Source organism: Silurus meridionalis, chromosome 7 (genome assembly GCF_014805685.1).
Source record: "Silurus meridionalis isolate SWU-2019-XX chromosome 7, ASM1480568v1, whole genome shotgun sequence".
Taxonomy (NCBI): Eukaryota; Metazoa; Chordata; class Actinopteri; order Siluriformes; family Siluridae; genus Silurus; species Silurus meridionalis.
The window spans coordinates 5,788,402-5,800,670 of NC_060890.1; the positions used below are offsets into that span (position 1 = coordinate 5,788,402).

General features: G+C 36.4%; 1 protein-coding gene across 2 annotated transcripts in view; it reads left to right on the forward strand.

Annotated features, from left to right (window-relative positions):
- gas7b (growth arrest-specific 7b) overlaps positions 1-12,269 on the forward strand; it is a 50,056-nt gene that overhangs the window by 7,958 nt on the left and 29,829 nt on the right. For both annotated transcript variants that reach the window (XM_046853770.1, XM_046853771.1), the window contains exons 2-3: positions 5,544-5,664; positions 9,685-9,762. In XM_046853770.1, the coding sequence (XP_046709726.1) occupies positions 5,544-5,664; positions 9,685-9,762 (199 nt within the window). The remainder of the gene's footprint in view (positions 1-5,543; positions 5,665-9,684; positions 9,763-12,269) is intronic.

Below are 12,269 nucleotides of genomic sequence, written 5' to 3' on the forward strand. Positions count from 1 at the left end.
CATTGTGGCTGAATGAGTACAAATCTCCATAGGCAAACTCCAAAATGTAGTGGAACATCTTCAGAGAAAAGTGGAGGTTATTATAACAGCAAATGGAAGAAATAAATTTGGAATTGGATGTTCAAGAGCATCTACCAGTTTTACAGTCAGGTGTACATGTCAGGTGTTTTATAAAAAACACAAATTTACATTACATTACACTCCTGTATTACCCAAATGGGGTCTAACAAATATAAAATGTTTCATTTAATTTTTCCATTTATTTAATTTCTTTTTTGCCATTTTAATTGAATACTTAATTAATCACAATATAAATATAATAATATATAAAAAGTATATTGCATTCATTTAATTTATTCTATTTTTTACTTTTTAGAAAAAATTGGAAACTTTTATTTTATTATATTATTGAACCTAGTAGGCATTTAAATTTGTTTTAAAAATGTAAACTGTCCAAATGTTGATCACAAATGTTAATTAAATTAGGCTGCTTTATTAAAACGAGAAACAATTTTATGTTTTGCATTTCTTCCACCACCTGTAGCGTAATTAAACCAAATTAAGCCGATTTATTGATTCAAAAACGAGGTACGTACCGTACCGTGAATTTAGCATTTTCATTAAAAGTGTTTCCATTGAAATTAGCGGAATGCATGGCTATGATAATAATTTCCCTAAGACTATTATAGTAACAGTTTTTAACTGGGAGGTGTGATTTTATGTGGCAAACAGAGATAAGGGATGATACAGAGAAGACTGGTTTCCTTCGTGGATCATGTACCATGTACACCTAGCCATGGATTACCCTATATATATATATATATATATATATATATATATATATATATATATATATATATATATATTATAGCAACTTGCCTTAAGTGAAAAATTAAAGCATTTATTGATATCTGTAGTGCAAAACTGACTGTGTGGAAAAAATTGTGGTTAATATTTGTCCATTTGAATTCCGAGTGCTTGAAATCATACACAGAGATAAAGTAGTAGTAGTTTAGAGAGGGTGAGAGTGAGACAGAGAGATTATGTTTGTGTGAATTATGTCCTGCTTGTCTACTAATAATGAAGCTGTTGATGTTCACCTCTTATCCTGTTTTTCATTAGATTACTAATTTTAATGGTTTTTGCTATGTTTTGTCAGTTCCATCCTGTAGCCCTTTCAGAAAATTGTCATATTCACCATATATGTTAAACAACATGCAAAAATCATCCGTTTACCTCAGTAAAGTGACTAGGAAATGCTTACAAATGTTTTCTGTTTTTCTCTGTATGTTACTATGGTTACAGTTACATTAGTTACAGCAGCACATTAATATAGAACAACGGATTGAACCCAGCCCCTCCAGCCAATCATAATCGAGTATTCAGACTGACCATTTTATCAAATATAAATGCTGTGTTATAAATAATATTTTGTTTGTACCATTTCGATTGTTGGAGTCAGTCTGAGCATTGCATGATAACATTGCAGATGTGGTTTCTATGGGAACGGTTTACTTTGATGGAGAAAGACATTGTTGAAATAATCGGCTGAACTTCGGCACATCCATGTACTCGCTTATGCATCGTTATTTAATTGCTGCTGAGCTCTTCATCCTGCTTGACCCATACACAGTCTTTTTGTGTGGATGTCATGGAACATCATGTGCCATGTACACAGTTTATGTTAATATATCTTTTTTTTTAGCTGAGGAAACAGTGAGTCACTTAGGCATGAGGAACCAGAATGCTGCGTAAGGAATTTTTTTCTGTATATCTCTGTTGGAACTTTTTGTTTGGCGTGATACAACTCTGGATTAGACAGATAGCAGCAAAACAGCTGAGAGGCAAAAACATATTTTCGATTAATTCTTATAGTTACACTATATTGCCAAAAGTTTGCGGACACTTAGTCATAAGTATGGTATGTGCTTTTTGATCATCACAGTTCTAATTTGCTATAATGATTCCTTCCACTCTTTTGGGAAGATGTTCCACTAGATTTTGCAGTGTGCTTGTGGAGACTTGGGCTCATCTAGACACAAGGGTGTCAGTCACTGGTCTAGTTCATTCCAAAGGTGTTCAATAGTGTTGAGGTCAGAGCTCTATAGCAGGAGATCCTTCACTCCAAACCCATACAAAGCTTGTATTCAGGGAGTGCTCTTGTGCCGAAGACTCAAGATTTCCTACTTCAAACTTGTCAAACCATAGCTTCATGGAGCTGGCTTTGTACACAGGGGCATTGTCATGCTGGAACAGGTTTGGGTCTCCTAGTTCAAGTGAAGGGAATGTTTCATACTAACGCATCCAAAGACACCCTTTATAATTGTGAATTTGGGAAAGAACCACATAAGGCTGGGAAAGTCAGGTGTCCCAATACTTTAGCCATATAGTGTGTATATAGCAATAATTTTTATACTACTAAAAATCCAAAATTCTTAATACAAAAGTGTTGTTTTTTGTATATATATTTTTAATACTGCATACTTATGTGTGTAGAGAGTCTATGAGGTCATCCTTAGTGACCACAAACACTTCCCTGTCAGAGAGACCACTTTGTTTCCATAGAAATGCTGTTAATAATAACGTTGTGTTCTATCTCTAAAAATGGAAAGATCAAAGGTATAGCTTATTTTTCGCCTCAGGTATTTGAAGTATTCTTCCCCCTGACAGTTTATTGCTGACTTTCCCAGCAGGACAGCAGTGGAATGCAAGGAAAAGCTTTTGAAATATATATATTTTTTCCAGCCCTGGGTGTGGGAACTGTGTGTCCTTTTCAGTTGATAAAATAAGAGTTTATCAGGATTCTCAAGTCCATTCTCACAGGATACAAGCTAAGAAAGGAGGAGACATTGTGACATTAAGTTATTTGTGTCTTTGTCTCTCCTTCCCTTAACAACCGCCTCACATGTCAGGACTATCCAGGAAGGTCCGAATGGATTTAGACTTGGATTCGGATCAGTTGTTGGAAGATGAGCTTGCAGTGATGGTCTGGCTAAGGTTTTACACACATGAAATCTATAGCATGGGCAATCCAAAGGCAGAAGATCTTTAAGTTTGTTGTCTGCAGTTCTCTGATTCTGAGGATGATTTTGTGTCTTGTTTCAGTTACTTTACATTTATTTAGTTAGTTGAATCTTTTATCCGAATTGAGGCTGAATCACTGTTGGCTGCATAGTGACTTCATCTCTAGATTTGGCGAACTTAAGACCCCATCAGCAACTTAATTTTTTCCCCCAGTAATGTAAGTAAATGTTGAAGACTCTCCTGCTTTTGAATAATCTAATCAACATTGTCTCAACTAATCCATGACCACCAGTGTTCAAATCAAATAAACCTTGATCACCAGCAACTAAATAAATTAGGATCAATTCATTTTTATTTGTGTAGCGCTTTAAACAATGGACGTTGCCTCAAGTTTTATCGCCTATACATTTCATTTCTTATCATTATAAATGTATCCCTGATGTTTATCCCTGATGCCTCAGTCACTGGTGGCTTTGGCAAGAAAACATTCCCTGAGATGGCATAAGGAAGAAACTTTGATAGGAACCAGACTCAAAAGGGAACCCGTACTAAATTGAGTGGTACCAAATGTCCTTTTATTCCATTCATGTGTCAATTCATTGCAGTTCCATTATTGCTGAGGTGTGCAGTGATAGGTTCTTAATTCCAAAATTGTTCCTGCAACCATGTGGTCCTGAGCCCTTGTAACAGGTTGATATTATTGTTGATATTTATTACAGTCCAAATCAATCCTCAAAGGCGGAACCATCCCCAGCTGCATAGAGTGGTCTCTATCTAACCACTATAATTTGGCCCATTCATACCTTTTGAAATATTTGAAACTCTGGTAATACAAATGAAATGTTTTATCTAAAACTTCTATTCTGCTTAAGACTTATTTTAACTTTCTTTTGAAAATCGTTATCCATTATGTAACACCTGTTATGCAAACCATCATGATGACTCAGTAAGTACGGAAATTAGACTCTTATGTTATCTGGTGACTTCCCGCACCATTTCGAGCATGAATTAGCTAATTTCCTTTTTTTTGTTTTTTTAAAACATTCTCCTACAATGCATTTTTAATCTTTGGAATTTTTCACCTTTTTATTCACATCAGCAGAAAGTTCAATACTTAATGGGGAAGGAAATACTTTACGTAAGGAAGACCATTGGAGAAGACATGGGCCAGTAACTTTAATGATTTATCAAAGGGAAATAGAAACTTACATCACAGCTAAGAGTTTTGAGTCATTTGTTTTGCTACTAGAACATTAATTTTAACTTGGGCTGCTGAACTCTCACTTGTGTGCAGTCATTGACAAGGAAAGGGAATTTGGCTTGGTTTTCTAAAACATTAGAGATATAACAATTTGTTCGCAAGAGCAATTAAGACATTTCAAATTTGTATAAATATTTAAAATAAGAGAAAATAATATTTTAAAAGCAGTTCTACATTCACACTCCCTAACCCATGCCATGTATATCTCTCCCTATGGATGCTATAAATGTAATTTATGTGTGGTATTTTGCACCGGAGTCCATTCCTCCCACATTCCCAGCATTCCTGACTGGGGAAAATTACCGATGAGAAAGCCTCTATGAGCTAAGCTTTTAAAAAACATTGGTTAAACGCCACAGCTGAAGGCAGTGAGGTTTCACAGGGGCCGAATCCAGACAACAGATAACTGCAGTTAGTGAATTCCAGACCGTGCTACATTTCATGAATGACTGAATGTGATTGGGTTTTACCATTCTAGTTAAATTGTTATAGTTTTGTTCAACGGTCCATATTACTGAGAAAAAAACCTTGGACATTTTCCTAAACAGTCCTACAGATATAAATAGGTTAGGAATGTAAATTCTAAATTCATAGGTAAGTCCTATAAGCTTTGGAGATGCTTTATACTATACACATGCACATTACAGAAAAATTTTTATTTGATTATCCCAGCAATGCTAGGAAGCTGGGGTCAGAGTACAAGGTCAGCCATTATATAGCACCCCTGGAGCACAGAGGGTTCCTTGCTTAAGAGCCCAGAGTGGTAGCTTGGCAATACTGAGGTTTGAACTGCCTGACATTTTCAAATAGTAATCCATAGGCTCAACCACTGAGCTACCACTTCCACAATGTGCAAGCCAGTGGCAACTAATCCCAAATGAGCGAGCCATTGACAATTGCAAGGAAAAACCTCCTAAAATGAGGATGAGGATGAGAACCTTGAGAAGAACCAGACTCAGGATCTTTAGGCTGTTCATGTGGAATCATTCTAAGCTGTACTGAGTGGCGGTCAAGTAAAGAGAACTCCATAGCTTACCATATTAATGGATATGAAAGATACTGAATGTGGTAGCTCAGAAGTCCCAGAACCACCAAGATGACATTGATGGGCTCTTGAGCAATGCCAATAACCATCAAGGACTCAATTTTATAAAATGAGATAAGTCACTCAGGTTAAGGGCATCTTCCAAATGCTGTATATGTATATAACTTAAATGTTTTACACCAAAACAAAAACATATCTAACTTTTACGTGCAGAAATCTGCCTCCTTGAGCATGCTGCCTGGTGAGGACATTTGCCAAAACCCATTGCCCAAAGACTGGAAGTGTTACATTTCACCAGATGGACAGAAGTACTACGTCAACACTGTCAACAATGGTAAGCACCTCTGAATGTATTAACAGGTTAACAATACAGTCACTAGAATTCTGCAATTCATGTTTAGTAAGGACTCAGGTTAGTTTGAAATTCACTACAAAGGAAAACCTTGGAATTTTGCATTCTTTATTCAATTATTTAATCAGTATATTTTTTGTGAGGTGGGAGAATAGCTTAAATAAACATACAGACATTCTGTGCTTCTCAGGATCAACCCAAGGATCTTGCTACTATGAGGCACAAACACTATTCATGCAGTCTTTTATAGTGCATTTATTGAATTAAGATTTCTTAGTTTAAGTTCAAGTCATATGTGCTGAAGTCAGTCATTCACAACTGGCCTGCTTATGTCAATGCTAATGCTTGTGTGAGGCTGGTACAGGTCGGTGTCATTAGATCAGAGGCTCGTTCATGATATCTCTGATTGTCTCCACACATCACTTCGAAACAATCAGCTTTGTGTCTGTCTCTCACCGGACTGTCCTACGCCCTGGTTCTTCACCCACCAGACATCCGTCTGTGCATTCTCAGGATGACTAAATGAGGATCTGGACTGAGAACAGAATTAGTCAGGCTATAATTTGCACTATTGACTTTCCCTTTTCCCATTAATAGTTTGAGTAATTTTAGCATCTATTCAAGCAATATGTGGAAATTTTAAAATGACCAAATATGCGTTGCTCAAACTGAGTAATACGAGTCTGTGAATGAGCTCCTAGTGTATCAATTTCATGATTTTTCTAATGTGGTCACCATTTTAGGCACTGAAATTCTGCACAGCACAAAGATAACTGGATGTGAAACATGGCAAAAATGACTCAACTTACTGTGAAAAAGATTAAATAGTACTTTAGTCAATACAATAGGCTGTGACTATTTGTTAGATTTTTTTAAATATTCTATAGACACTGAACAGACAAAGGAATGTGTGTGAATAAGTGTGAGAACCATCTTAACACTAACAATATTATAGTATATATACATGTACACATGCATCCTATACAGTGCATGCCTCAAAGCATTTGAAAGAACACAAGCTACTGACTCTTCACACCTCGGTCTGCAATGTAATCTAATTTTTAAGAAGTGAAAAAGCTTTTTATGCCATACCAAGGTTAAATCAATATTAGCTAACAAACGAACCTTTGCTAATCTTAGCAATGTTTGCTGCTGGGATAGACCAGCTAGCTGGCTACTGTACAAGGTAGCATGTCAAGGAGCATCTGCTGCTACCTACATTTATGAGGTATCTGTAAATTTTCTTCCTAAGTGCAAGCAAGTATTCACTATATTGCTACTTAAAACACAACAATGCATTGTTAAGGACATTTTAAATCAGAATCTGTGAAAGAGCAAAAAATAATGCCAGGTTTTGGTAGTTATACAGAAGATAAACACATGCGACTACCATCAAAGTTGTTATGATTGGATTTAAAGGGGATTTAGTGACTGGATAAGCCAGAACACTCAATAACAAAGAGCTTAGAGAATAGTAGCTCTTAATATAAGGTTGCTTTGACATGGCATGAGTTTCTTGACAGCTAAAACTGTAAACCACTCTCAGTTTCAAAGCAATTAAGGCAGCTGGTCTGTATAAAGTTACTTCCAGTTCTCACTCAACTTTTTAGCATGTAAACAAGAATCTTGTCAGTCAAATTACCCATCCCTCCCCCCACACACAAACACACACACTAATGTACTGGAACTCACAGACTATAAATTGCCTCCGTTTTTAATCTGTTTAGTCTGTGTTCCATCACAGCTTAAAGACATGACCGTCACAAGGCTCGCAGTTGAGGAATCCGTGAACTAGCGAAGTGAACCATTATGTACCAAAACCGAAGTTTTTTAACACTTTTTTAAAGGTCTCATGTCAGCTTTCCTCACATTGTGTTTTGTTGTTCGGTTACCACGGTGATATGACGAATATGGGGGTGTGTGTGTGTGTGGTTTCCTTCCTGTTCTTAGTAGCAGCTTTCTGGTTCAGTGGTTTTTTGACCTCCTGGTTATACCCATCCTCTAATAACACACCTGTATTGGACAAACACTAGTGGTACAGGAAAAATAAAATCCACCATTGAGGAGACTCGTGATCAGTCATGCTAATGCTGTTTTTACCTATATATAGTATATAGAGAATTTTCCTTAATATAGTATGTTTTTCAACACCTATATTGTAGATTCTGATACCAGATCGAATAGCAAAATGAGTATCAGGGAATCAGGCGCATTCTTTATAGCATTATTTAAAATTATGCCTAGTTGTCAATGACAATATGAGGTGTAAAAGTTGGTACTTTCACTCATTTTGTATTATGCAAGGTTTGTTTAATGCAGCTAGCAAAGAAAACATTGCTTAATCCTATGCTTCATATGCTTAATAGTGTCATGTGTATGATAGAAAGCTGCCTTAGTTCCTCTTCTTGACATTTTCACAGTGCTTTTTTTTTTTATAGAGATGATAAATCATAAGTTTGTGTGCCAGTTCACATCATCTGTTTATACACTATATGACAACATACAGCAGTATTGGTATTGGATGCAATTATTCTGAGCAAGAGACTGATCATATACACACATTGGTCAAATAAATCTTAGAAATAAGAGAAATATTTAATAATAAAACTTGACGAATGAATTCAGTAGCTGAATTGAAAAGTTTCTCCTCCTGCATGAATACGTAAGCTGCTATTTGAATCCCCTAGTCGTGAACAAATGCCAGTGTAAATGACACCTTTTTAATGGGAAAATGTCATACGGTCAAATTGGTTATGATCAATGAAAAATGAAGGTTACGCATTTGGGTAAACTGTCAGGCAGGAACAGCAGGCACCAAAGCCAATGCTGTTACAGATGGCAATAAATAAAAGATGGACTTCAGACTTTGCCTAGACATAACTAGGGCAATATTCACAGCATATTCCTTATCCTCATTATGGACCAAAAGTATGCGATATCCTCTCTGTTGTTCTAGAAAATAATTCTATTAAATAAAGAGAAAATCGAAGGACGTTGAGGCGGAATCTCAGCCGTCTTGGCGCAGGACGTTTGTATGAACGAGATCATTTGATTTATGTTTAGCGCAGATGCTTGTTGCTTGGTAACCAGTTTGGATTCACAGATTATTAAATGATACGCGTGCATAATAATTTTTTAGACTTTCATTACATTTTCCAGACACTGACTGATTCAGCATTGACTTTAGTCTTTTTTACGCTTCGATTTTCACGATGATGAATACCCACAGTATCTAAAATGGCCCATTGATATTCGAGGCAGACAGATGAAAGTGACGAGAGAAGCGATTTAGGATCGGTCGTGCATTAACAGACAGAATAAACCTAATCAGAGTGGCATCGTTGACATGCTAATTAGAGTTGCATAACATTGTTGACGGCAATGAGAAGGAAACATGTCTTCTCTACATTAGCAGTCTGCAGGCAATGACATTATCATCGTCGGTTTAGCTGATGCCTTTTATAATTTCGATTGCCTCATTACCGAGAAGTGGAGGGGAAAAAAGTCGTATGATGAATGCCCTCTGATGACACAGTCAATCATTTCTGAAAGATCGTGAGCTTACATTGAGGAATCATTTCCCCATCCATGTTATTCATGCTAAACCAATGGCTTTAGCTGCGCTTTCTCTATTGGCGAGCGCTGAAAGAGCTTTTTTTCAGCAAAGCCGTGTAGATAACATTATCAGTCCTCCTAGTGTTCAGTTTGTCGACTGGAGATATCTAAGCCAGTGTTAACTAGAATAAATATATGATTTATTTTGCAAGTCAATCCCTTAATACGTGCCACTGAATTCAGGATTCATTACAACTACGGTCAATTAAAGCTCCAATAACCATTTTTTCAAAGGGGTTTACATTATCCAGATTGCTTTTACTATACTTTATATTATATTACTGTACTTGTGTATCATTCAGGCATTCAGGTCCAGCACAGCACTCACAACTGTGTAGTTGATGTGATTTCTTGTAAACATTCTACCATTCTCCTATTCTTTTGCAGAGACGACATGGGAAAAGCCTTCCAGTGTCCCTGGAACACCCAGAACATTACTGCGGCACAAAAACTCCTTACCGACAGGTGAGTCTGCTTTCCTTACAAAATGTTTTTCATGTTAGTGCCTACATTTGCGAGCAGGATGATTTAATTCGTTTCTGACATTTTAGCCAGTTTTCATTTCATAAAGTTTGACTCTGCAGCTCTGGTGGCAAATCTGCTGTGAAAGGAAACGTCGTAGGCCGGGGTATTTCTGTCTTTTACATAGCACTTCTTTGCACATAAACCCTTTAATAACACATTTCCTGTGGTAAAAGTTGAGTCATGTTGTGAACCCTACCAGCTTTTTCAGTAGCTGGTGATTCCTTTGCCATCTAGAACAAGACACTGCAGTCAGGGTTATACTCTAATCAGCTAACAAATGGCTGAAAAGACTTGTGCACAATGACTACATAATTACACTCCAATAAGGATACTGCTTATAAAAAGTTTCCATTGACATTAAACTATTTTCCCTTTATTAAGTATGTGGCAATATTAACATATTAACATGTGTGTTTTATAAAATTCATCACCGCTGAACCATATGTGGTTCTTCCCCAAACTCTTACCGCAAAGTTGGAGGCACACAATTGTATAAGATGTCTTTGGACATGGTAGCATTAAAGCTTTGCTTGAACCATGAGACCCAAAACCTTGTGCCCTTGTGCACAAAGCTAGCTTCATGAAGTTATTGTTCATATGGGTTTGGAATGGAAGGTCTTGAGCAGTGTTGGGCAGTAACATGTTACTGTAACGCAGTTACTTTTGACAGTAACTAATACTGTAACGCATTACTTTTTAAATAAAGTAACTTCGTTACAGTTACTGTATGGTGTGTTACCCGTTACTTTTATAAAATGAATTAATTTTGGTTGAAGTGTAGCCTACAGTCTAACCTGTTTACAGCAGCAACGCATTGTAGGATTGGTGGATGAACCACTGTGACCACGAAGAAGACGCACTGTGGGCGTGTCTCCATTTATTCAGGTCTGTGCGGCATTAATGGAGAGTCGAGGCGAGAGCAAGACGAATTTCTCAAACTGGAAATTTGCTCATTATTTCACTTTAGTTGAGCATAAAGCCAAAAACTTTTTAGTCAAATGTAAGCTGTGTCTTTCTGGTTCGAAGGTCGTATCAACTGCGATAGCAGCACCTCAAGAAACTTCACGCCTCGACGAAGCTAGAAGCTAACCCAGTGGTCTGTTCTACATTGTTGATAGTTTTCATACTTCAGCTGTGAAAGGAACATTTTTAAGAGCTCAACACAACAGCAGAAGCCACTTTAGTTTTTGATTGTGAATATATTATTCAGCTTGTTTTGTTATTTATTTTAGAAATCCTTGTGATATATTCAGTTTGTTCAGGTCTGACTTAAATAAAATAGTGTTTAAAAATTACTTTGTGTTTAGGTCAGTTTTGTGTTTGTAGAGATCATAACGCATAAAAGGGCATTAATGGGAGCACTAAAGAAGGTTCTTTAAAAAAGTTACTTACTTTTAACAGTAACGCATTACTTTTTGGTGTAAGTAATCAACAAAGTAATTAAGTTACTTTTGAATGAAGTAACTAGTAACTGTAACTAGTTACTATTTCTTAGTAAATAGCACAACACTGGTCTTTAGTGGCTTGCTTTTTAGCTCTGACCTCAACCCTATTGAACACCTTTGAGATTAATTAAACCACTAAGTACAGCTCAGGCCTCTGCACCCTACATCAGTACTTCATTTTACTAACCCCTTTTTTTAATGAATGAGCACAAATCTCCACAGGCACTCTCCAAAATCTAACATCTTAGAAGAGTGGAGGTTTTTATAACAGTAAAGGGGGACTAAATGTGGATTGGGATATTCAAAAAGTAAAACCTTATCATCAGGTGTCCACAGTTTACTGTCCATATAGTGTGTGTTGACTTTTATAATATCGATTGCCTCATTACCGAGAAGTGGAGGGGAAAAAAACAGTTCCTGTTAGAAAGAGGACGCATTCCCAATTGAATCCCTTTCCAAATCTATAATATGTGGTCTGTAGGCATGGAAAACATTTTCACAATATTCATAATATGATGTATTAGAAAAGCTTAAAACTTAAAAACTTTAAAAGTTTGTTTTAATAAATGAATGACCTCAAATTTTCCCAGAGATTTCTTTACTGTGGGCGAAATAAAGGTATATCTTATGACCTCAAACATGCATAAAATCAGTATTCTGCCATGTTTCTGGAGTTTAAAAAACCACATATTGTGAATTGAGCAGGACAGTTTATGGAGGCGTGGCCTAAATCCGTTCCACATGAGTGTTTTGGCTCAAGGCTCAGGGATGTTATTTACTCCAGGGGAAGCTTCTCCAAAAAAAAAAAAAAAGGATATTACATTATACAGCATCATTGCATGTTTTATTCATTTTATTCATATATATTCAGTTTAGCTCATTTTCATGAAGTCTGACAATTCTTGGCATTACATATTTCCATGAATAAATGGATGATTTTTATGATCTTAGTGGTGTAATATGTGCTGTAAAAGTATCGAATTGTATTAACCTTCTTTCCCT